The sequence below is a fragment of the Erpetoichthys calabaricus genome, chromosome 1, assembly GCF_900747795.2.
Source record: "Erpetoichthys calabaricus chromosome 1, fErpCal1.3, whole genome shotgun sequence".
In the NCBI taxonomy this organism is placed as follows: domain Eukaryota; kingdom Metazoa; phylum Chordata; class Cladistia; order Polypteriformes; family Polypteridae; genus Erpetoichthys; species Erpetoichthys calabaricus.
Window position 1 is genome coordinate 236,851,630 of NC_041394.2, and position 25,459 is coordinate 236,877,088.

The window sequence follows — 25,459 nt, forward strand, 5'->3', positions numbered from 1 at the left end:
GACAGCCTATGCGGACAGGCATTAAAGTAAATATTTGGGTATTAAACATGAAGAGCTTTAAAAATAAATCAAATAGTTTAAAACTATAGATGATTCTAGTAACCAGTTCAGTTTCTTTGAAATGATGGGAGTGATGTGTGCACTCTTTTAGTCGTAATTAAAGTTCATGCAGATGTGCTTTGTTTCAGGCGACTTTTTGGGAAGTCCAGAAAAAGATTATTGCAGAAAGTGAGTCTATTAGTAATAAATGCATGACCTAGCTCTTTAGTATTCCCCTGGGATAAAAAATATTTAAGCTATGTAATATTTCTTAAATGATGCAGTGAATGATGTATGAAATGCATATATGTTAGCAGAAATGTAATATTCAGGCAAGACAGATATACATACTTTGTATATCAACAGTATAACTGTAAAAAAGTGGAGCCCTCTGGTATGCACAAGGAATCTCAATATTTTTCATAACTGATTATCCAAACCAAAATAAAGCTCTCTATTATGATTTGATTGAAACTATTTTAAAACTCTCCTAATAAACCCCAGTTTTTAAATCTGTGCATTAACGTAGTGTGATCAGGCAAAATAAGAGTACATTGATTGCTTCTACTATCGGCACTAAGCCACAGGTTATTAATGAGTAACTAGTGCAGTTTCTGTGTTGTGATTTGAAAATGATAGCTTCCATAAACCAAGTTGACTTTCATCTGGCGTAAAACTACCTGAAAAAAATTGCACTTATTTTCAGAGACGTGCTAAAATTGTGTATGATAGGTATGTTAAAATTTAGGTAAGTACTGTAAATTATATAAATATTTTAACAGGTTTTGGCTTATTACATTGTATAATAAGTTATTGTGCAACACTGAGAGACTTACAGGGTTTTTAACTGTTTTGAAACTCAGCATTTTTAACTGTTATTACTGATACTACATGTTTGATTATTAAATATTTTGTAACAATGGATCATATTAACAGTATTAATAGAATGTAATTACATGTATTAGTAAAGTGCACAAAATACTTAATAGCATTTTACAGTATCATGTATTTAAAAGAAGAGCCCAGAAAAACTTGTAGTGGCTCAGTAGTTTTGTAAAGTGATGTAAAATGGCATCAATTGATGTACTATGGTTAACTGTTGATCATGAAAGGTCTATTGCTAATTGTTAGTAGTTTCTAAACATACAATTTTTTGAAAAAAGCACCTGATAGAGTGTTAAATCTATGTAGAAACTGTTGAAATCTGCTAGCATTTCAGTAACTTGTATTAGGCATCTGTTTTGCCTGTAGGAGGTGACTAGATATACAAGCTGATATACAGTAACCCCTCTCTAAGGCAGTTTAAAGGAATACATTAACCAGTAACTGAGGTCGGATAAAATGTTCAGTGTCCTAAAGATGGAGGACCTTGATCATTTTTAAATGAGATTTTTTGAAATTTCAAAAATGTGTACCATACACTTTATTTGGGATAACTCAAAGAAAATGTAATTTTTATGAAAAAGTTATAACATAGAATAAGTGTTCCAAATGTCAATGAATGTGGTCCCCTGGGAGCTGAGTTGTTTCATGTGGACAGATGGATTGGTAAGCAGAGATAACAGGATTGACAATTGTAGGTCCTTTATCCATTTTATATGAGCATACCAAAAATGATTTTGATTAATAAAAAATTGACAAACTAAACATATGTAATGACATGTAATTAAACATCTGAAAAAAATCACACAACACAGCAATTATGTTAATAAGTTTTGTCACGTGAAACTGTTCCGTTTTCCCATATTTTATACGTAAACTAGGAAGAGGCCATAGTTCTTTTCTATTCTAAGGCAGAGCAAAAATATTTATTTTAAAGGAAAATAATGAATTGGAATTTGTTCCCTATAGCATGTGATACACATAGTCAAATGCAAATGGATATTGTTGTATTAAAATGTTATCTTTTAAATTGTGATTTTTGCTAGTGACCAACACAAAAAACCTTTAATATTAAAATTGAGAAAGTCTAGAAATCCAAATTATGAAAAAACACAAAACAGCATATTTGATATTAGTATTACTTACAGATGCTTAAGTCATGAGTCTTTAAAGATAAAATTGCTTACGCTGCCTCATAATGGTGATAAACACAAGTAATTTCTGAGGTTCATATTTGAACTAGACCACTGCAAAATGTTTTTACTGTATACCAATCCTTTGAGACTTTGGATGATTGTTCTGCGTCGCTGCCCTGATGATCTCTTACACAAAGTTGCAGGTTTATATTCAGGATTCCTCTGTACATTGTTGCCATATTTGTCCCTAGGTTTCTTGCTTTAGAGTAGCATCCACACAAAGAGGTGATGGCCTCCATTACTAGTGTCCTTGTCGAAATGCTGTGTGGATGAGAACACCCTGATCTGTTTTATTCTGTAGTATTTTTCATATCCATATGCAAGCTGAACTGAACTGGTCTTGAGGAGATTTTCTGTAGGTTAAACATTTTCTTTAATCCTTCCTATACTCAAAACCCTTTAAGCAGATATTGTTTTAAATTTCATTTCATTTCAATCTCATGACATGGTTTTTGTTAAATATTGTACAAACCAACCTTTGAGATTCTCAGAAAAAGTGTATTTAACGCGAAAACATGAGAATGAGAGAAACCTTAATTTCCCACAGGTTAATTCCATTAAAATATTTAAAAATAAAATATTAATATTTTTAAACATTTGATTTAGTAGGGCCTATTTAAGTGTAAACTAGCAAATGAGGTGGCTGATGCCATACCCACACTTTCACATTTTTTGTTTCAAATTGTAATAGTAAACTTATAACATAATATGTTTATCTTTTCAAGAAAATAGGGCAGTTTTGAATAATTAGGTGACAATGTACTCTAGGGAAGAAGGCATCCTTTGACGTTTGTCTAAAAATTTAGGAGAGGCCAGTTGATGGAGATAATTGCAAAGGAGCCAAATCGAGCTACAGTCATGTCTGAGTTGATTTCTCATTGTAGCTATTAAAATTATGTTGGAAAGACAAACAGCACCATATCATTTTATGACAATGTGTTAAAGTGTTGCAGCCTGCTGATGTACCAAACGTTACAAGTACATTAAACAAAGTAGCTTACATATTGTTTCCATTTTTAACCAGATTAATATTATGAATAAATACAAAGCAGTAACTAATTCAAATTTATACTCTAAAAGATTTTACACTTAAAATATAAGTTTAGACAAATTCTCTTTCACTGTTAACTTTTTAAAGGCTACCCAATGAAATGTAAGGCATTAAATAGTTATCTTTCACTTGTTGAGTCTTTCACAACATTTATTCTCAAAGCTTCTTTATCCAATCTTGGATCACCAGGGCCAGAGCCTACCCCTGCAGCAATGGGCGCAAGGTGGAAAATAATCTTAGACAGGATTCCAGTCCATCATAAAGCACACACACACTCAACCATGTCGGGGCCAGTTTAGAGCACTGGTTAAACTAACCTGTACATCTTTGAGGATGTGGAAGGAAATCCCATGCAAACACAGCCAGAATGCTCAAACTCCACACAGTCAACAACTACCCATGGGGTTTGAACCCAGAATGCAATAAGGCAGCAGCACCATCAACTGCACAGCCATGCCAGCTCTTTCACATTATGTAACCAATTAAAACAACAGCAGTCATGGAAAAAGAAAAACAATATGATTAAGTTTTGCATTATTATCTACAATACAAAAATATTAAGAAAATCAAAAATATATAAACTTTCAGGTTTTATTGGCAGTTACATATTTTGCTTCTTCTGTGTGCATATGTGTATTCATAACAATATCTCTACAGTATGTGGGCTCTACAGAGCATGTTCAGGTGGTCCACAATACTTTAACACCTTTAAAAAATATGTTTTCTTTGTTTCTTAACTTTCTTAAATCGGCACCAAACAACGCTCAACATTTGCAAAACATTCCTTTATTATAAATAATTTTTTTGTATAAAAATTGGCATGCTTAGACCATTGCATTTATATGATCACAACCCATGACTTCAACCCAGTTAGCCATTACAAGAGACAATTTCATCTCATTATGCATGTTGGACAAAGTGGGACCAGAATGAAAATTATCACAACCACAAAAAAGTACTTACAAGTATGATAACAACAAATATAGTTGACTCCATTGGCAACTTTTATTTATTTTTGTTTTTTTGCCCAAAGTCAAATGTTCTTTCTGACTGGTGTCTCAGCCTATGCTTTTTTTAAAATTATTTTATGGCTGGGTGATTTACTCTGTATGAATACAAGCAAACAAACTTAATATTATGCTCTGTCTTCCAGAAAGAGCAGTTCATCTTAATGTTTCATACAATGTCTCATGCCGTTGTGCTTGTTGAATTCTTCTTATATCCTTATGTAAGTAATCCCTAATTTAATCATGATTAGAGTTATCCTCTTCAGATCTTTCAGTTGGCGTGGTTGCTATAACTCACATATGTTGTTTTGGTAGATGATGCTGTAGGTGGAAAAAAAGAATAAATATTTTAGTATAGTTGTTTCATAATGTCAATTAATTTAGCAATATAAGCAGGATAAAAAGATTCAGTCTTACATTTTCCAAGTTATACAAAAATGTCATGTACAATAATTGTCATATAACCTGTGAGGAAAAAAATGTAAATTTGTTACAACTGTAATTTGTACAATATCAAGAAATGACTTTATCAGTGCTGTTTTAGCAACTATAAATGCTACATGGGTTTATGATGTTATGAAAGTAAAACACAAGCAAACCAATTAAAAATGATAAATATGGACAGTTAGTACCTCTTGAAAAGAAAGTACATTACAGAACACGCACTGTTATGGTTTTGCAGCATGCTGTTCTGTACAGAATATATTTGCAAAGGCTGTGACCAGTGCTAAGCAAATACCACCATTACTGACACCACTGTGTTTTTAACAACTTGGTAGTTATTTTCACCTTCATGCAATTCATGCTAATCATGAATTGCCTTCACAAAAGCAAAACTGATAATTAATTACGTGAATGATTAACCCCTTTTCCTACACAGCCTGGGCAGAAAAAGAAACTGGGTATCCTCCAATTTGGAGAGCTTTGTTATTAAAAATTGGGTTGTTTGGTGTTTGTGTGCCAGGTGGAAGCCCAAAATTGTGCTATGCAATGACAGATTTTTAAAGTATATGGAATAAGAAAACCTAACTTTGAAAAAATAACTGGTTTTAGGTAGCTAAACGGAAGATTAGATTATTGGTATGGAGCAACCAGGTTCATTTCAAAATGGAGAGTAATCATAGGGGGCAGATCCAGCCTCATAGTAGAGAGAGAATGCAAGTGCAATGATGGAACACTAAATCTAACAGAGATAGGCCCTCATTAAAGCCACCATGACGCAGTATGGAATATTTAATACAGGGTCTCTTGCCATTCTACAACAACTATGTAAAAAGAGATTTAATACCCTATATTTTTAAGGATGATGAAGATGGATCAAGGAACTGATTAAATGTACGCAGAAAACAAGATTAATTTTAATAATAGATAAACAAGAACTAAAAGATAGTAATAATTGGAATAAGCTGGACAGTGAAGGTTTTAAACATTTAAAAACACAGTTATAACTTGAACTATAATTTGACAGTATCTTGTATTGAGTTAGAGATGTCTATTCCAGGTATTTGATGTTGTTGGTTAAAGAATTAGAGAGGGAAGAGCAGCACTTTGGTAAAGGTGATTCAAAGGAAGAACAGAAGATTCAGGGCATTGAATTTTATAACTTGAAACAGCTTTGTAGAACTAGAACGAGTCAAGAAAGTGAGGAAAAATTAAGTGAAAGTTGGATATTGTCAGCTTATGATGACTGTTTGATGAACACTATGTATATATACTATATATTGGCAGAGAGATAACTAAGGATTCAAGTGAAAGATTAAGTAGAAGAATGGGCAGTGGGCAGCCGTTTCTGACACCTCTATGTAATTTAAGCAGAGAAACAGCTGTAAAAAAGGTATATAAATAAATACATTTATTAAAATCCCATCCTGTCCAGGACATGCAATAAAAAGAGCCAGCATAAAAATACTGACAGTTACTCGCCACAGAGCAGGTTCTGTTTAAACTAGAGTATGTTAAATCAGTTTATCGACAATAACCTGCAGTTGATGTGCACAAAGAAATGCATTCCAAGGGGTCTTTATTCTGTTTTGGCAGGAGGGTGATTAAAGCTGTATTGATAGATGCATTGATTTTAAAGAAGGATACGGCAGAATTTAACAGGAGAAAAGGGGTATGATAATTGCTTCCAAAAGATAGTTAATGCTTGCAATGAAATCCATTAGGATCTATTGATGCACCCTTATCCATGGTGTCTTAAAACTCCCCTTAACTGAGACAATTCAGGACAGTTCAAAAATGAGTCTTATTCCTCAATCAACTTAGCAATATCCGGACTCTGTAAAAACAGATTAATGTTAAACAATGGTGTTGGAGAACTGTCAAACAATAGATATAAAAAAATCAACAAATCATTTACTTATTTCCTGTAGTTAATTAATAGAGAGGCCAGTTTTATTTTTGATTTTTGTGAGGCAAACAATATGTATGTCCTTAATTAAACAGCTAAAAGTCCATTGGGTTTTACCCCAGAAATAGAGTACAAGGCTCTTGTGCAATGAATCTCAAATTGTTTTTTTATAGCAGGATGGAGTTTGACTCAAGTTAAGTTTGGGTTAATTAGAGTTTCATTCCACAAAAGGGTGCATGCTCTCCAAGTATGTAAGACAAGACTCCGGGTATTTTGGGGTCATAAACTCATTTAGATATGTTTTTGGCGGAAATCTGAATTTTAAATTCTAGTTCTGCAATGAACCCATGGGACCCAACTAAAATTTAATAACAGTGAGTGGATGTGGGTGAGTAGACTTTATTCCTGTGGTGCTGAGAGAGTGGTCAGAGCACTGATGAACATCTGAGAAAAGTCTTGAAAAATAAGTTACGTATATAAAATTGCTTTAACTATTATAAGTGATCAAATTTTTATTGATAAAGTGAAAAAAGAGTACAGTAACAGGAAACCAACAATAGCTGATTTTTGGGCTATGTAAAACCAAAACCAAAACCACATCCTCAAAAGCATACGCTATTATAATGTATCATCAATGTCATCATCAACACAGGTTCACTGTAAAATCACATATATTCAGAAAAGACAAATTTGTCTGTGATACAGTTGTGTTCCATTTCTTTCTCCTTTTTATTTAAAATGAGTTTTCTGATGAATCATTCCAAGCATTGTGGTTCATAAGTATAGTAGGTTGTAAGGCAGATGCACAATACGATTATTGGTTGGAGTACTTTTTTTCTCTTTCCTTTATATATATATTTTGTGACGGATGGCCTGGGCCCATGCCCAGCCAGGATGCCCCTTCGACACTTGGTTCAGGGGAATTTCCATGGGCTACACACTACTTCCCCCGGAACGCTTGGCAGCAGCCTCACTGGGTTGCATCGGGGCCACAGGCATGGGACTTTGGAGCTTAGCCTTGTTGGACTCCGTGGCCACCGCCAGAGGGAGCTGCATGGCGTAACAAGCCCATATGGGCTGGAATGCAGCCACACCCGGAAGTGGTGCCTGAATTAGGTTGATTATCACCTGAAACACTTACGGATGGGCTATATAAGGAGCCAGCAGCCACCACTCTGGGAGCCAGAGTCGGGAGGACGGAGACAGAGCTGCCAAGGAGGAGTAGAGGACTTAAGGTGTATTTGTGCTCGTGATTTTGTGTTTTGTGGGACTGTGTTGTGGCTGAGGGACACAGGGAAGACATGGGCCCCCAGCTGAAGAAGGAAAAATGAATTCTTTTTCGTTTCATTTTAACATACCTCCGTTGTCAGTCTGTGTCGGGTTGGGCGCACATACAGCGGTTTATCACACTAGCATAGTCAGCAGGATCCCTGGCCATCTGTAAGGCAGGGACCTGTGTTTTATTTGTGTGGTGACCCTGCACAGCATCACAAGGCACGCACCCAGCACAGTAGTGCAGAGAGTGCCTCCCCACGACAACTTAGTCAGTCATGAGTAAGTTTTAAATTGTCACAAAAAGTGGCCGTGTTGGAATTGCCAAGATCTTCAACGTCCATGTGTGGGAATTTCTTCAGAAGTCTACAGACACTTCCTTGAGACACTCTATTTAATGCTATAGAAAGTCACATATGTGTTAGATTTGTGAAAGACTTTAAATTTTGGGAAGTTGTTTTTTAAAAAAACAATGGAAAAATTAAGCATTTTCAAAGGGCCACACTTTCACACTTAGGAAAGGAGACTGTCATATTTGTTTATCCACCAAAAGCAAGAGTGCAGGTACAAGGAGAACTGGGTACATGGAATAATTTCATTAGTGGGAGCATCTGTTCCTAGACCTTACTCTTTCTGCAGTAACATATGCCAATGACAGATTGTGATATACAGTAGGTAGTAATCTTTGGAGATTTGCAAATGGCACCAAAATTAGAGAGAGGAAAATCTCAAAAGGTAGCAAAAGCAATCCAAAAATACCTGGTCAATCTTCAAAACTGAGTTAACACTTGGAAGATGCATTTTAATGTACAGAAGTTATACATGCAAGAGAATTTACGTGTTGAATATAAACCAGGGGTTGGTATACTGAAACATTATCTTACAGTAGCACTAGACATTGTGCAAAGAACAGCTACATGTTTCCTTACCAAGTGTTTCCTGTGGCTGAAGGCCATGTCCTACTCTGAAAGGCTAAGAGAATTAAATCCCTTTAGTCTTGAGCAGAGAAGGCTTCATGGTGAACTAATAAAGGTCTATAAAATTGATCTAGAGGATTTCTTTCATTCAAATAGTAAACCATGCACAACAGCGGACATCAGTGGCATTTAAGAAGGAAAGAACCTCTTCACACAAAGACTTAGAGAAATCTACAACAAATTACCAAGTAAGTGGAAACCTGCCTAACTTTTAAGAACTATCTGATTGAGACATATGAGCAAATCAGCCATATTAACTAACTAAACAAATAGATGGACTTAATTATCTCCTATTGTTGTCCAAATACTTATGTCTGTACAGAATATTGTTATTCTGGGACAAGACAGGAAGGAAGCTGATATTACTGAACTTGTTGATCTATTATATTGAGAACTGGCTAAGGTCGTAACGTCATTTAAGACAGAGAGAAAGACATCATCAAGTAGAAGACACTATGGAAGGAAATGCTGTGCCTGTATGCAAAGAAAGACAAAGAGGCAATTGTAGATTATTTGATTCTAAATGTTTAATGGAAGAGTAGGAATCTAACTCACTGTTTTGAGGTGTATAAACCCTTTATTACATCTACGAATTGAGGGTATATTGGTGTAAAGAAGCCAAGTAGAGGTCTACTCAGTAGGCATATGGTAAGAGGAGTCATTAACTATTGTAATTGCTTTACATCCTGTTCAGAGTTACAGCATATTAAACACACTTTCATAGTTAACTCATAGCTCCTTTAAAATCTAAAAAAGAAAGATAAAAAGTGTAGACAGACAAAGCACTTTGCTGCTGAATAGAAGTACACAGTGAAAAAGAAATAGCTGTTATGTGTCTGTGAAACATTTTTATCTGCCAAAATAATGTTACTGCTGACTGGATATTGCCTTTTATTAATCATAGTCTTATCTCCTGGATTACTATCAGATATTCTGTAAATGCATGAAGTTATTGATTTCAAAAACTACTGTCAGTGGAAAGCTGTCACCATTGCTGGATCACCTTGAATCTCAGTAAAATGGCCCATTTTTAAAGTGTTAGGGAATGCATGAAGCGTGTCAATGTGGCAGTAGTTCAGATCAACTGTGGATAAAAATGTCATCTATGAGTTAGTAGTCACTGGACATCCTGCAGCAAGATTTACCTCACTTTAAAAATTTCAAATATACAGCCAAGCCCAAAATATTTTGATCATAGTTTGTATTCTGTATCTTGAATTGACTGTTTCATCCTCACCAGCTCCATGTGAAGACATTTGTCAACAAGCTGGCATTGTATTTACATCAATAATTAAATACAATATATGAGTTGTGATAATGTGGTGCAGAAAGGAGCTTTACTATACATCACAAAATATTATAATTAGTCTGTAATATATTTGGCTGTAAACCGAAAATCCATTTTTGGCAGAAAAGTAGCTTTTGTTTACTTATTTTGCCAGAATTGAAGTTGGACCAAATGCTTACATTTCATTATTTTTGACCTTTAAATTGAAATAGATACAGAACTGCAGTTAGTATCCAGATGCATCCTTCCAATACAATTACGAAATCTTGTTCAACTGTAGAATTTATGATAATTCACGCTGTTCTGGCAGCCCACATGTGTTTCCTTTATTTAGTCAGTTTACTATGTATAATAAAGCATTGTCTGCTTCATAAAAGACAAGGGACAGCTACGACAGGGGCATGCCAGTGTGAGAAGAAACAACACATTGGCAGATGGAAAGTTTCCCTTCACACCAGTGTATGTAGACAGAAGCCACCATGGGACAGCATGACCCGTCACTGGCAGTAAAACTTCCAAGGGTATTAGCGGGGGTGTCACCTTAGGAGTAGGCATATGGAATTCTTACTGAAAAGACAATTCCCAGCAGCACTGATAGATGGCCTTTGCTTTCAGGTCTAGGATTGATTTGGGTTATTATGACACTCTGAAAAGAGCACTCAACATCATTAAGGCAGATAAAACATATTTTAAGGAATGACATGACTGTGTCTTTATAAAGTGCTGATCACAAACAAAAGTTCCCTAATAAGCAAACGTATTTACATTTCTTTTAAGTAATGATAATGAAGATCTCATGTGTGACTTTGTGCAAGAATGGTGAGAATGCGATTGGATTATCGTTGATAGTTTGCATTTTCGTTAGGCAGTCTGGTTGTATTACCTGTGAATATATGGTTGAATATTGTCTAAATTATTACTTGCCTATCTATGCATTAGGCCTTTATATCATTACATATGCTAAATTAATTACCCAAGGATAGCTTTTAAATATAAAAATGTTTGGCAAGGTTAGTGATACTGATGTAAAAAGCAATTTTCTGGACTTTCTTTATAATAAAGCAACATGTCTTTTAAATCATCTGCTATACACTGTAAAAAATGTATTTTCTTATGGAGAACCTTAAAAAAGTACATTGGTATTCCGTTTGCAAAAGCTGCTAAGAATTTTCCCAAAATAGATGCACAGCAGCTTTTTAGCCATATGTCCATGGCAATCTTTATAAAGACTTGAAATTTTTAATGGTAAAATACTAGGTGAATCTTTAAAAAAAACTGCACAGGTGTTCAAGTAACATCTAAATTAAGCACACGGAAGGAGCACTCACTACTTTCTGCTAATTTTTCTTTATTCTCAGCCTGCTTTTCTCTTCAAGAGTTCCCCATTTGCAATGGCAGGTGTTCCCTTCTGTGACTGAGACTATCCAGAAATAGGCAATTCATATGACTGAGGCAGGGAAGAGGATTTTTTGGGGTGAAATTTTAACTTGTAAAGCTCCCAACAACACAAAGGAAAAGTAGCCAGTCAGATTTAAAAGACGTATCAGTATATCCTTAATTAAAACACAACTAAAAGTATTTTCAAGAAAACCATTGCACTGTACAAAACATACAGCAACAACGTCATTTAGTGATGAATGAAAATGCATAGTAAAACCAAAATTCTTATAATGCTGTATTCATAAAAATAATATTCATGTGTAGAGTATGTAGTTATTGAGTCCTGTACTATGAAATACATTTTAGAACTGTGGCTATATAATTTACCACTGGCATTTCACTGAGCTTGTGATTTGCATTGGCTGAATATTAAAATGAATAATTACTATATTAGACTTTTTACAATAGATTTAATAATATATATATATATATATATATATATATATATATACACAGTGATCCCTCGCTATATCGCGCTTCGCCTTTCGCGGCTTCACTCCATCGCGGATTTTATATGTAAGCATATTTAAATATATATCGCGGATTTTTCGCTGCTTCGCGGGTTTCTGCGGACAATAGGTCTTTTAATTTCTGGTACATGCTTCCTCAGTTGGTTTGCCCAGTTGATTTCATACAAGGGACGCTATTGGCAGATGGCTGAAAAGCTATCCAGCTAACTTTCTCTCTCTCTCTCTCTCTCTCTTGCGCTGACGTAGGGGGGTGTGAGCAGGGGGGCTGTGTGCAGCTGCTTCCTGAAGGACAGGCTGCACGGAGCTTCGCATACTTAAAAGCTCAAAGGGCACGTATTGATTTTTTTTATCTGTCTCTCGCTATCTCTCTCTCTCTCTCTCTCTCTCTCTCTTCCTGCTCCTGACAGAGGGGGTGTGAGCTGCCGCCTTCAACAGCTTTGTACCGGCGGTGCTTCGCATACTTAAAAGCCGTATTGATTTTTTTTTTGACTGCTTGCTTTGCACTCCTTTGAAAAGGAAGATATGTTTGCATTCTTTTAATTGTGAGACAGAACTGTCATCTCTGTCTTGTCATGGAGCACAGTTTAAACTTTTGAAAAAGAGACAAATGTTTGTTTGCAGTGTTTGAATAACGTTCCTGTCTCTCTACAACCTCCTGTGTTTCTGCGCAAATCTGTGACCCAAGCATGACATTCTAAAAATAACCATATAAACATATGGTTTCTACTTCGCGGATTTTCCTATTTCGCGGGTGGCTCTGGAACGCAACCCCCGCGATGGAGGAGGGATTACTGTATATATATATATATATATATATATATATATATATATATATATATATATAGGTGTGAGTCAAAATTATGTCTACATTTCAGCCCAAAACATTTTTTTTCTTATCCATTTGGAATCATCTGCTTGAATATGTTGCATTATTTTTCATTTCTTAAAGTGGAACATACAGTGTTCTCTAATTTAATGTAATAGCTTACCTATATTTCAGTTTTACTTTCCTTATTATGAATGTCTTTTACATGGTGCAGTAGTTAGTGTTGTGTCCTCATGAATCCATTGCCCTGTATTACCATTTTAGAGTTTGTACGGTTCCTCCATGTTTGCATGGAGTTTTTTCTGCATACTCTTATTTTGCTGAGATGTGCAATGGTGATTCTAAGTTGGCCCTGTGTTGGTATGTGTGTGAATAGGACCTTTAAAAAAGCCAGAACTATATACTGCCTGATGATTTTGGGATAGGCTTTAGCCACTGTGGCTCTGAATAAGAATAATTAGGTTTCAAAAGGTTATGTCATAATATAGCTAGCAGACCACCTCTGAACATGAAGCTGAACCATCAAATTACATGAAATGGCAATGGCTGATAAGGATGAATTTGCAGGAAAAAATCAACAAATCAAAAAACATTGAAAATGCAGTTGTTACGTAACAATGCTAAGTGGCTTTTTGTACAGTGAGTTCTTTGTGGAGGACACATAGTAATGTGCACGATGGCGTGTTTTGGTGTATGTTTACATTGAAAACATATTTATATAAAAACATATTAAAATCACATTTATATAAAAACACACTGCACCTCCACAATGATGTGAATGACAAGCATACAAAAAATAGATTTTACTGGTTTGCAGGTCATTACAAGCATTACACAACTATGGAAAAAACACAAGTGAACAATAACACGTGAAAGAGTCTTATTAAGGAAGCAATATGCCTTGTTTTCTACCCAAAAAAAACTTTAACCCCCCCCCAAGAGCTCTTTTTAGTAAGTCTGGCATTTTAGAATTGTGAAACTGCCAGCAAGATTAATTTTAGTGTCATTTTCACCAAACTGTACACACACTGAAACATCCATGTTTTGCTCATCACAAATCACTGCATTTTTGTGATTAACAACTTCTAGCAATATCTGTTTGTTATAAATTCTGCTTCACAGTGAGATTAAAGTTATTTATTTAACGATGTGGCAGTGCAATCAAACTCATAACTCACCTTTACTAGTAGATGAAGTACATTAGCAAGGAGTTTACTTAGTGTGATTATTTGTATTTTAAAACAAGTGATTTTGCTGAGACTCAAGGAACTATGCATGTATTAAGCAATCCTTCTATAATGGCAACCTTTAGGATTTGCGCATTTGCAGTGTATATGCCAGTAGTCAAGAAAAACAGACTATATTAAAGCAGTAAAACCTATTAACAAAATAGGTCTGGTTATTTAAGGAAGGCAACTTATATTTACGAGCAAAACAAAAGTAAGCTTTTCAATCTCCATTTGGTTTTCTATAATATATTAATTATATATTATATAATATATTATTATGCTTTTTGCAGATGATGTTGTCCTGTTTGCTTCATCAGGCCGTGATCTTCAGCTCTCTCTGGATCGGTTCACAGCTGAGTGTGAAGCAGCTGGGATGGGAATCAGCACCTCCAAATCCGAGACTATGGTCCTCAGCCGGAAAAGGGTGGAGTGCCCTCTCAGGGTTGGTAGCGAGATCCTGCCCCAAGTGGAGGAGTTCAAGTATCTCTGGATCTTGTTCATGAGTGAGGGAAGAATGGAGTGTGAGATCGACAGGCGGATCGGTGCGGCATCCGCAGTAATGTGGGCTCTGCATCGGTCTGTTGTGGTGAAAAATTTACCAGTCGATCTATGTTCCTACCCTCACCTATGGTCATGAGCAATGGGTAGTGACCGAAAGAACGAGATCGCGAATGCAAGCGGCTGAAATGAGTTTCCTCCATAGGGTGTCTGGGCTTTCCCTTAAAGATAGGGTGTGAAGCTCAGTCATCCAGGAGGGGCTCAGAGTAGAGCCGCTGCTCCTCCGCATTGAAAGGAGTCAGATGAGGTGGCTCGGGCATCTGATCAGGATGCCTCCTGGACGTCTCCCTGGTGAGGTGTTCCAGGCACGTCTAACCAGGAGGAGGCCCAGGGGCAGACCCAGGACACGCTGGAGGGACTATGTCTCCCGGCTGGACTGGGAACGCCTTGGGATTCACCTGGAAGAGCTAGAAGAAGTGGCCGGGGAGAGGGAAGTCTGGGCATCTCTGCTCAAGCTGCTGCCCCCGCGACCCGACCTCGGATAAGCGGAAGGGAATGGATGGATGGATGGATAATATATGAAGGAGATTTTTTTTTAATATTCATGCTACATAAACAAATGTTAACTTTATTGATTAAATCTCAGTTTAGTTTTAACAATTATTACTTTTTTGTGACCATAACTTCTAGTTAGTTAACCCAGCTTTGAGACAGCCAAAGATCAGTGATCAAATTTAAGATGATGTATAACACTGTTGACTGGGAAAAATGTTATCCAGAAATCTGATGTTCTATAATTATGGAGCAGTATTTTATAACAAAAAATTAATAGCAATAGCATCCCTTATAATCCCCTAAATCTCTGGCTGTTTGCATAGATGGATAGTCAGGCATTCAATAGAAATAACAAACAGCATTGGTGGTATCTAAATATTTCATCTGTGTACATATGTTGGATATGCACACAGATTTGCTAAGTACAGAAAAAACATTCAACTCTATCAAACGTTGTTTCTAAGTCCAGAAGCAAGCAGAACTCTGGAAGCTCAGATGCTGCAGCAGTGTACAGTGTGTCAGATCAAACAGTTATTAAAGGCTACAGTATATTATGCATGTCTAACTTTAACAAATTCATTTTGGTCTTCTGATATTGCAGAAGGTAAGGTTCAGTAAGAAAGTTATCCTAATGGGTTTTTATTTTTCTTTAGAAAACAGTAATTGGTGTCTGGTGTAACACTTTTGGCAGTATATTATCTTGTCCGGCCTCTTTAAACACAGCTAGCAATAATGATGATAATTTAGCAGACAGCTTTTTATAAAATTCTACTGGATAACCATCCAGGCTTGCAGCTTCCCCATCTTGTAAGGCATCAATTGCTTTTTGAATTTCAGAGAGCACGAATACTGTATTCGGCTCCAGCATCAAGCTGTGGTATTTCTATTTTATCAAAGAAGTCTTTCCCATGAGCTTCAGTTTCTTTTCTTTTTGTAATCAAATATTTATTAAAAGACACAAAAAGCAATGTCTTAAAATATCAAATATCAGCTTTACCATGTGATAAAAATAACCCCTGAGCTTCACTTTAATTACACTTCAAAGCATACAAATTCTTATAACATTTCTTAAATATGTTGCTTATTTGTTGGTGTTTAGTGATTTTATCTCCAACTGCATTATTTATTTCTGCAATTGTGTACCAAACTTCTGTCTTATGCATTTTCTGAACTAAATTCTCATTAGTCTTTCCCCCATGTTCATAATGAGAGTGGTGTGATTGTAGTAGTAGTTCTGTTTCCATTATTTTCAAAAAATGGAATTCTTTTTGTAATGACAACTTTTTTTGTGTTGCTCACAACTAAGACGTATTTCTGATCAATTTTAGAAATATCAATAACTCATTTCTGATGCCTTCCCAGTTTGCAGTTTTTGTTTTGTGTGAAATAGATTATTTGACCCCTCATATTTTTTAAGTGTTTCCCAAATTATTCCTGTAGATATCTCTAGAGATATATTAATTTCTAACATAATCTCCATCAACTAATGTTACTGGTCTTAGAAGCCAATTGCAAGTTAAACTAGTAGTGCTTAATGTGATTAATTCCAAAATTAGAGAAGCATAGCAAAACAATCAAATTGTCATTATACCTGCAAGATTTGACAGCACACACTTGGTTATTATCACTGAGAAAATAGTCCATTTATCAGTAATTATGTTGGATTGACAAGAAAAAGGAATATTGTCTCAAATATGGGTGGATATAACTCCATAGGTCCAACTGATTGATAAAATGTCAGATCATCTGCAACTGCTCAATAACTTACCTAAAACAGGGTTTAATGTGCTGTTAAATTCTTCTGCTTTTATAGGTTTTTGATAGCTAATATTAGCAATTCAAGAGAGGACAGGTATTGCAATTCATTATTATCCCAATTAGGTGTATATATATTAGAAAACAATAATTTACTTTCATTCAGTTTTCTGTCAGTATTAATATAACTCCCCTCCAGATTCAATACTTTCTCAGTAGCTACAACACATGTTGTTTTATAAACCAAACTTCCGACCCCTCCACTCTTCCAAACATAGTTAGAATGGAACACCTGTGTAAAACCCAATTTCTTTTTTGTTTTTGTTTTGGCCTTTAGGAATACTATAAGCTACTAGATGAATCCCAGGATTGTAGAGTATGAGCTATTTTGAATTACTGAAAGATGAACTGAAATAAATATTAAAGAGTAATTTGATAGAAGTGTTTACAATGATATATGAGGTAAATGGGGTGGATGGCAGCGTTTGCTTCTCAGCAATAATACTGAGGCAAATATGGAAGCTATTAGTGGGTAAATTGCAGTGACGTAGCTAGGGGAGGGCGGAGGGGGTGGTCCGCCCCGGGCGGCACATTTTTGTGGGCGGCATTATTGGCAAAAAGGCTCAGTACAATTTGTGTGTAAGCATCAGGGTTTGGAAAAATATCACTCATAAATGAAAAAAGTAAAATTCTCCAATTTTTATCCACAAATGCTTCAAAAATAATTTTCAGATTGTCCTTCTGTGATGGCATCAGACACAGCAGTTGAAATTTATGAGGCAATAACGAAAATAAACATAAACATTACACCTATAATAATTTCTTGGAAGATAAACAACTAAGTTACAATTTATAATTTTGTTTCGTTATCAATCCGAATGTGTTCTTTCTCTGCGCAGAAAACATCCCTACCTATCACTTGTACACTACACCGATTCTGGTTTTCGCAGCATAATTATATCAAACTAATAATTAGTGCGTCTATACTATATTCTTGTCTAGTTGATGTATATAAATAATTATATGTGGAAAATTACTGCTGTTTCTCTATATATGAATACATCTATGCAAAATTTATCTTAATTTTTCTCTATATGTCATTTTAATTTTCTATTTAAACATATTTTTAGGTTAACATATTCAGATATGTTGGAGGGTGGCAAATTGAAGCACCGCCCCGCCCTGAGCGGCACGAACACTAGCTACGCCACTGGTAAATTTCACACAAATTTAAGAAATAATCATTTGCACAGAGAACAGTAGGTCCATAGAACAAGTTAGCAGGTAGTGTAGTTGACAGCAGCACCTTGGAGAATGTCAGATTTTGCGTTTTGCGCTTTTTGAAACATTAGGTGAACAGGAAATGATGATATACTTTAGACCGAATGGCCTCTTGTCACCTTAGCATCTTTGATTTTGAGGGAAACTTGTCAGACAAATTCGAGATGGACAGTTAAACTGCTCAAGTAAAAAAACTGCAATAACCATATATTTACAATGAAAACTGTAGATTAAGTGGTTCTTGTTATAGTTAGTTACCTGGATATGTGAATATTAGTTGGATTGTGAAAGGCTTACACAAATACTCAGAATTCTGGTTTGTGCTGGCCTATCTAACACTTTAGTTTTCCTTATGTACAAATACAATCAGCATATTATATATTTGTTGAGTTTTATATTTTGCTGAGTTTATGTACTTTGTGTTTTTAATACTTAACAAGGCTTCACATTTAGATCTCAATTGTGAAGCATTTGGAGCTTTGGCTGTGGGTACTGGAGGGTGATAGTCCTCTTGGGAACAGGTGGCACTTATTTAAGATGTCCATACCCATATCTCTATTATCACTATAAAGCATAAAAACTATTAAATGCTGTAAAAATCACTCTTGAACAAGACTGATAATTCTTTTAGTTAACCCAATAAATAAGAGTTACAAGATCTGTTATAATATTTGATCTAAAATCATTTTTAAAATTTAAATTTAAAAGGCTTATGTTACTTTAAATATTCAGTTAAATTAAAGATTAAAATTCAGTCAAATGCAGAATTAGAAAGAGTATCAAAAATAGTTAACTATATCTAAAAAGAAGGTATTTTATAAAAAAAGTAAATAAACGGGGAATAAAATAAGGATCATTGGTGCGACACTAAGGAGTGATTTAACCTCAGGTCTCAAAGCAAACTTTAAGATTAGGGCTATTATTTAAATTTAAGATTAGGGCGGGGTCTCAAAGGTTAAGATTAGGGTCAGGGAGGGAGAAAGGTGCTATAAAAACTGTGGGGTTAAGTTATGGATTATGGAATGGGGAAGGGTATTGCTTTGACTTGGTAGAGTAATATATTGCTCTACTTTCCCCTATTGTATTATTAATATGTAGAAAGACTCTAGCAGAGAAACACCCATGTCAAGCACCCCCTTCCCCCAACTCTGTCGTAAAATTCAAAGAGACTCAGTCGTAAAGGGGGGGGGATAAACATGAATGCCTCTCACCAAAGTAACACTAAATTACACTGCTTTGCCTAAATTACAAATAAAGACATACAAAATATTTATCAAGTTATGCAGAGTTTATGCAAAATCTCACATCACAACAGGTATCCTCAAAATTAGAAAGCCACCAATGCACTAAATATTTTGCTGATTCTGTGGTTAAGTGTTTTGGGTTTCCCGGTACTCTGTGCACATCAAAAGTTGGGTTTGCCAGAGCATTAGGGAGTTGTACAATCAAATCATTAAGTCTGTGTACATTCTCTCTAATATATGGCAGGAATTGTTAGACTGGAATCTGAGCAAAATGTATTAATGCTCTTGGAAAAACTTTTTGATGGCTCTGGAATTATGTTATATATTCCATCTGAGGAGTTGGTTGATAGCATATATTCTATAGCCCAGCAATAATAAATAAATACCCTTTTAACTTGAAATTAGGGTTTTACTTTTCCCATGTATTTAATTAATCTAGGGATACTGAATGAAGGAATTACTTCAATTTGAACCCCATGAAAATATTTGAACCCCTTTAATCTTAGCATATGATCATCCCCTATGACAAGGCATTGTTCAGAAAAGATTGGATGCCACTGAGAAAAATATTTCATATTAATTTTAGTTGTTAGGAGAGAATCAGAATTGACATTGTCTACTGAAACCGTTTTAGAATCATATTCATTTATAATCTTAGCTCCTTGCTTATTAGGCTTTTTAAGCTTCTTTGTTATTTTCTTGTTATTTTGCCTCTTGGGGCCTGCATCCGACACTCCCAAATCTGTTAAAGGAAGGAATAGCTTAGTTCTAATATCATGACATAACTTGTCATCAGAAGATGAAACTATAAGTGTTAAATTTAGTTTGTGTGTAATAGGTGGCTTTACTTAAGACTGTACACATGCCTGTTCAGGGCCAGAAATCAAGGCACAGTCACCTCCAGCAGATACTGTACATTAGGTTGCTGCTATTGTCGAGGTAGGCACCACGGATCCCATGGAAGGCTCAATGAAAAATGATGCAGAAATTATAGCTTTGGCTGTGTTTTAACTTTCAATGTATTTTTGTCTTTAGCCAAAACTATCTGGAAAAAAGTCTTTGTCAGTCACTAAGCAATAGTTTTATGTTTTCAGATGTATTTTATGGAGTTTCATTCATGATTAGCCATTAATGTTAAAAAGAAAAACATTTTCCTCTTAGTCTTTGGCTATTTTTATTCAAATGGCTTTTTGCATATATCTATTATTATTATTAGCTGTGCCTAGTTGTTGGAAAGTTTCTGACAAAGGTTACAAGGCAGCAGTAGATTATTATATGTGGCTAAGACATGAAATGTGGGGATCTGGAAATTAGGAGTACGACTTAGCCATATGAAGTCCTGAATTGAGGAAGGAGACTCAATGGCTACAGTAAATCTGAAACTTTAACACTGTGCCTTTAAATTTGAAAACCTAAAGCATAGTTTTGCTTTCCACTTTGTCTTTCCTTTCCAATAGCAGAACACCTTCATTTCAATGTACAGACTTATCTTACTTGTTTTATATTATCTGTCACCTTGGCTGCTGTGATCCCTCAGCATAACATGTCTGACCTTTAACAAATGATCCTGCAATACCTAGTCATAACATTCAAAACTGGCCATTTTTATCATCAAGGCAGCAAAATCATACATAAATATTTAGTCTTCCGTGACTAAAGCTTCCTTCAGCAGAAAGAAATGAATAAAAAAAATCATTGACTGTGGTGAGTTCACGTTGCATGCATAAGGATTGGAACAGATAAAGCATTCATTTGACTTGTCCTACAACAGCAGTATAGATATGATTTATTATACATTTCCTAAAGTAAAAAAATAAATAAAATGCACTCTTTCATAGTATCTCCTGGCAGGGCCTTTCACTTTCACTTGTCACTTTCTTTACAGATAAAACTGACAGGACATTTTTCTTTAATATCTAATGGCTTGCTACATTACTGAAATGTGGCACCATCAGTAATAATGTTAGTACATTAAATACATACTTCTTTTGTCGTAGGGCATTCCTAGCATGTCCCCCAGAGCCAGCTTAGATTTAAGAGTATTCCTTTTATCTTCAATGTTTTGTTCTTTCTGCGTATGTGCCATATATCGTACATAAAGAGTAAAGGGAAACAAGCAGTATGGGAACATAAGTAAAATAATAAAAATAACAGATGTGCCTGGTATGACTTTCCATACATAGTTAGACCTGTGATTTTAGATTTATAATATTGCACACCAATATTTTATTATGTGAAATTAAACTTGGAAGAATTTATTTTGTCATTTGCCAGTGTTGCAGTTGGGACTCAATAAAATGATTAGTATCTGTTGTGAAGGTAAATCTCAAAATGCATTTACAATGCAAATAACTTTGACAGCTATGATTTAATTTGTTTTTGAGTTATGTCCACAAACGAGCAGACATATGCAGACACATACAGACATACAGTACATTGTTTCAAAAATGAACACACTATGTTGAGGATGTCTAAATAAATTTATAAAAACCAAATGTCAAAATTTACAGTTTCTTCCCTATGCTTGTGTCATATAGATAAACACCTATAAAGTATCCATGGAATGAAAAAAGTAGATTTTAGTAAAAAATAAAAGCATAAAATTTCTAAAGTGAGAAAAAATTACTTATAAATGAGAGCAGAAAACTTAGCCCTCTGTAGCTTATTTATTTACTCAGGCTCTTCCAGTGTCATGTTCAAGTAGAATATGACAAGACAAGACAATGTATGCACTTTGACATCATAAGAAAAAATTAATGTCCATCACTTTTAAGGAAGCCATTCTCGCTTTCTGACTTATACAGTATGTATATAGCCTTATTATATAATTTTATAAAATAAAATGCATAAAAATGTTTTTACATTACATGTTTTCTTGTTTATCTGAAATGTACTGGAGTCACTTTTTTATTGTATCTGCCACTCCAATAACTTCTTCATGCTGCCTGAAGAAAGCAAGTAAAATAATTTTCTCAAATCTGCTTTTGCCCAATTTAGGGTTCCACGATAAATGTTTTTGCTAATAGCTGCTTCAATAAATGAGGTCTTGATCTGGTACTGTCTCCTGTGACTCTAACAATTGTTAGTCCACTTATCCCATTTCATTCATTTTGAAACATCTAACCATCAGTGACATACACAATCCTTTTGATAAGTAGTGGCTCACAAAGAGGGGAAGGGGTATTTTACATTTTAACTTCCAGACACAAATTAGTGTCTGTTATTAATTTGACTGAAAATTTGGATGTGACATTAGGGGTGTAACAATGTTCACAACCTTGCCAAAATATTTGTCCATGATTGCTGGTTATGTTAGATTATCAGGGAACACACTACTCCCTCTCCACTGCTCATACTGTATGCTTCATTTTCCTAATTTAACAGAAAGAGCAAAGAAAGGAATTCCCATCTAATTACATGAAATTCCAAATGGACTTTAACAGCAAGAGTTCACATCATATCACATTTCTACAACTTAAATGCCATGCATAAACACTTTATTTTTATGCTGCATGATTTTTAACTTAAAGGTGGAAAGAAAACACACAGTTATGGAACACTGTCATATTTTTTTTTTTTGTTGTTTATTTCATCTTATACGATTTCTCGTATTAGAAATGTGTTAGTTTTCGCATACCCCTTGGGGTTAGAGCGCAGGGTCAGCCACTGGACAGCACCCCTGGAGCAATTACAGGTTAAGGGTCTTGCTCAAGGGCCCAGCAGAGTAGGATCTCTTTTGGCAGTGACGGGGTTTCGAACCGGCAACCTTCTGGATACCAGCGCAGATCCTTAGCCTCAGAGCCACCACTCCGCCCCAAATTGTTATTGTATGATTCTACAGAATGAACACCATTTTCAGTTACAACAGTAGCCCTGAACTTACAGAATTTTAAAAGTATGTTATTTCAGAACATTACAACATTAGAAAATTAGATCAATCTAGATAAGAACAGACCATTCAGCCCAACAAAGCTTTGCCAGTCCTATGCACTTAATTCTTCTAAAAAACATTGTCTTGTTTTGGAAGTCCCTAAAGTTTTAATTCTTAAGAACATTATATAGTTATGACAAGCTAGCTGTGCTACCCACCTTTGACAGGTTTCAAATCTAAGTAATCAACGTAGACCTTAGAATTAACATTTGCACTGCACTGTGCAATGCATATGTCTCTGTTATAATCCCATCTGGTATGTGATTAGTTAAAACAGTGTTAATGTCTGTGATGTGGCATCTATTGGAATTACAAATGCAATGCATAACATTATTAAAAATGTTTGCGCATTATAATCTAATAGGATTGACAAATGCAATGCAAATGTCTCAGATATATGCCATTTGGTAAGGGATTCATAAAAGCAGTGTTAATGTTTGTGATGAAATATCTGTCAGAATGGCAAGTGGAATGCATTTTATTACTAAAAATGTTTGTGTTGCGGAATTTTTTCCAACGACAGAGACATAGCATCTGGACGGACACACAGACAATTTACTATGAACATTAGCAAGTATGTCTACTACTTTGTGTGTGGTTATCAATAATGGAATGACAAAACATAATAAGTAACTGCAAATCTCATCTATATATATACTTACCTGCTTAATCTAAATAAGTACTTTTATAATTGTCTCAGTTTCACAGTGTTTTTCATCAGTTTTTACATCTCAAATATACAAAACCCAATAAAACACTCCTGAATTAAGCCAGCAGTTTTCACGTAACTCATTATAGATGACAGCTGTGCACAATAACATTTACTTGTCAAAACAAAAAAAAAAGCTATTTTGACCTCATCTGTGATCTAAAGAAGCAATAATAAAATAATTTGGTGTGGTCTATGACATGCCCAAATTCTACAAAACATGGTTAATAACAAACTGAGCTGTCAAGATATGACCATACTTTGTAAACAGTTCTTGAAATTCTTTGAAGTTCCAATACTGACAACATCTTAACTCTCACCATGTCCTTTGGTTGCTACCTCTTGCCAGCATTAGACACCTGAGAGCTGTCCCATTCTTTTCTACAATTGCATTGTGTTTTGCCACTTGATATATAAATCAGGAGTTGTTAACCATTTTTAAAATGCAATGCTTTTTTGTTTTTATAATATCTCACAATCCTCCTTAAAAAAAAGTGATGGCTTGAAACAGGACAACTCGTCTCTTACCATTGGCTTTATATGCAGCTACTTAACTGCAGATATTTACAGTGGTGAGATTTTTTCAACACTCCACCCACATTACAACCACAATGCAACCCCCAAGTTAAGATCAACTAACTTAAATGATCTTTTGGGTTTTGATGATTCCTATATACACTATTAAACTTCACAAGGGTTCAAAATCAGCCCATGGCCACAACCCAACTTCCTCAGCAAGCATGTCCACACACACACAGGCTGTGACAGTGTTAGCACTAGTGACCCAGTCGATGTCTTACTATACCTCAAATGGAGAATGTGTTATCTATATAAATAAAATTCTGTTCGTGTTTGAAACGGAAATGACGTATGACCACGGGTAACGGAAATTACGTATGACCACGGAACATATTATAATATAGGAACTTATTATTTGTGTGAGAGTTATTTTACTGATATTGAAAAGAAGAAAAAAGACTGTTTAAGTAAGGAGCTGGGAAGGTGAATGTAAAGAAGAAGCCAGCGGTAAAGCAAGTGAGACTCCGTAATAAGGACGGTTGGGTGCACGGAGAAGGAGTGCCGGCTAACCTAGAAGGACCTTCGGAGCACACGGCTTTACTTTGCTTTTATGGTGCGGGTGTCGGCCATGGATGGACGCTAACGCCGAGACACCCGGGGGAGACGGACTTCTTCCTTCAACAAAGGAATCGTCGCCAGGCCGGTGGGATCGCTTCTTTTACATTTAAATTCAGTATACGAGTCAGCAGAACGTATCTGACTTGATCACTGGATTCATTGCAGATTTCCCAGGCCGTGTGAATTTAGACTTTAAAACAAGAACGTGCTGTTTCTAAATAGGGTAATTTTCCGTTTCTTTTCCTTGCTTGCTTTCTTTCTTTGCTGTTTCACCGTTTTCTGGGGAGTATATTATAGAGTGTTTAAGGGGGTGGCATATTAA

General features: G+C 35.3%; 1 protein-coding gene across 3 annotated transcripts in view; it reads right to left on the minus strand.

Moving 5' to 3' along the window:
• Nucleotides 1–4,171: 4,171 nt before the first annotated feature.
• Nucleotides 4,172–25,459, minus strand: part of grm8a (glutamate receptor, metabotropic 8a) — a 1,035,294-nt gene continuing 1,014,006 nt past the window's right edge. For all 3 annotated transcript variants that reach the window (XM_051931014.1, XM_051931013.1, XM_051931020.1), the window contains one exon: nt 4,172–4,496. In XM_051931014.1, coding sequence (XP_051786974.1) covers nt 4,447–4,496 — 50 coding nt within the window. In that variant the 3' untranslated portion in view covers nt 4,172–4,446. The remainder of the gene's footprint in view (nt 4,497–25,459) is intronic.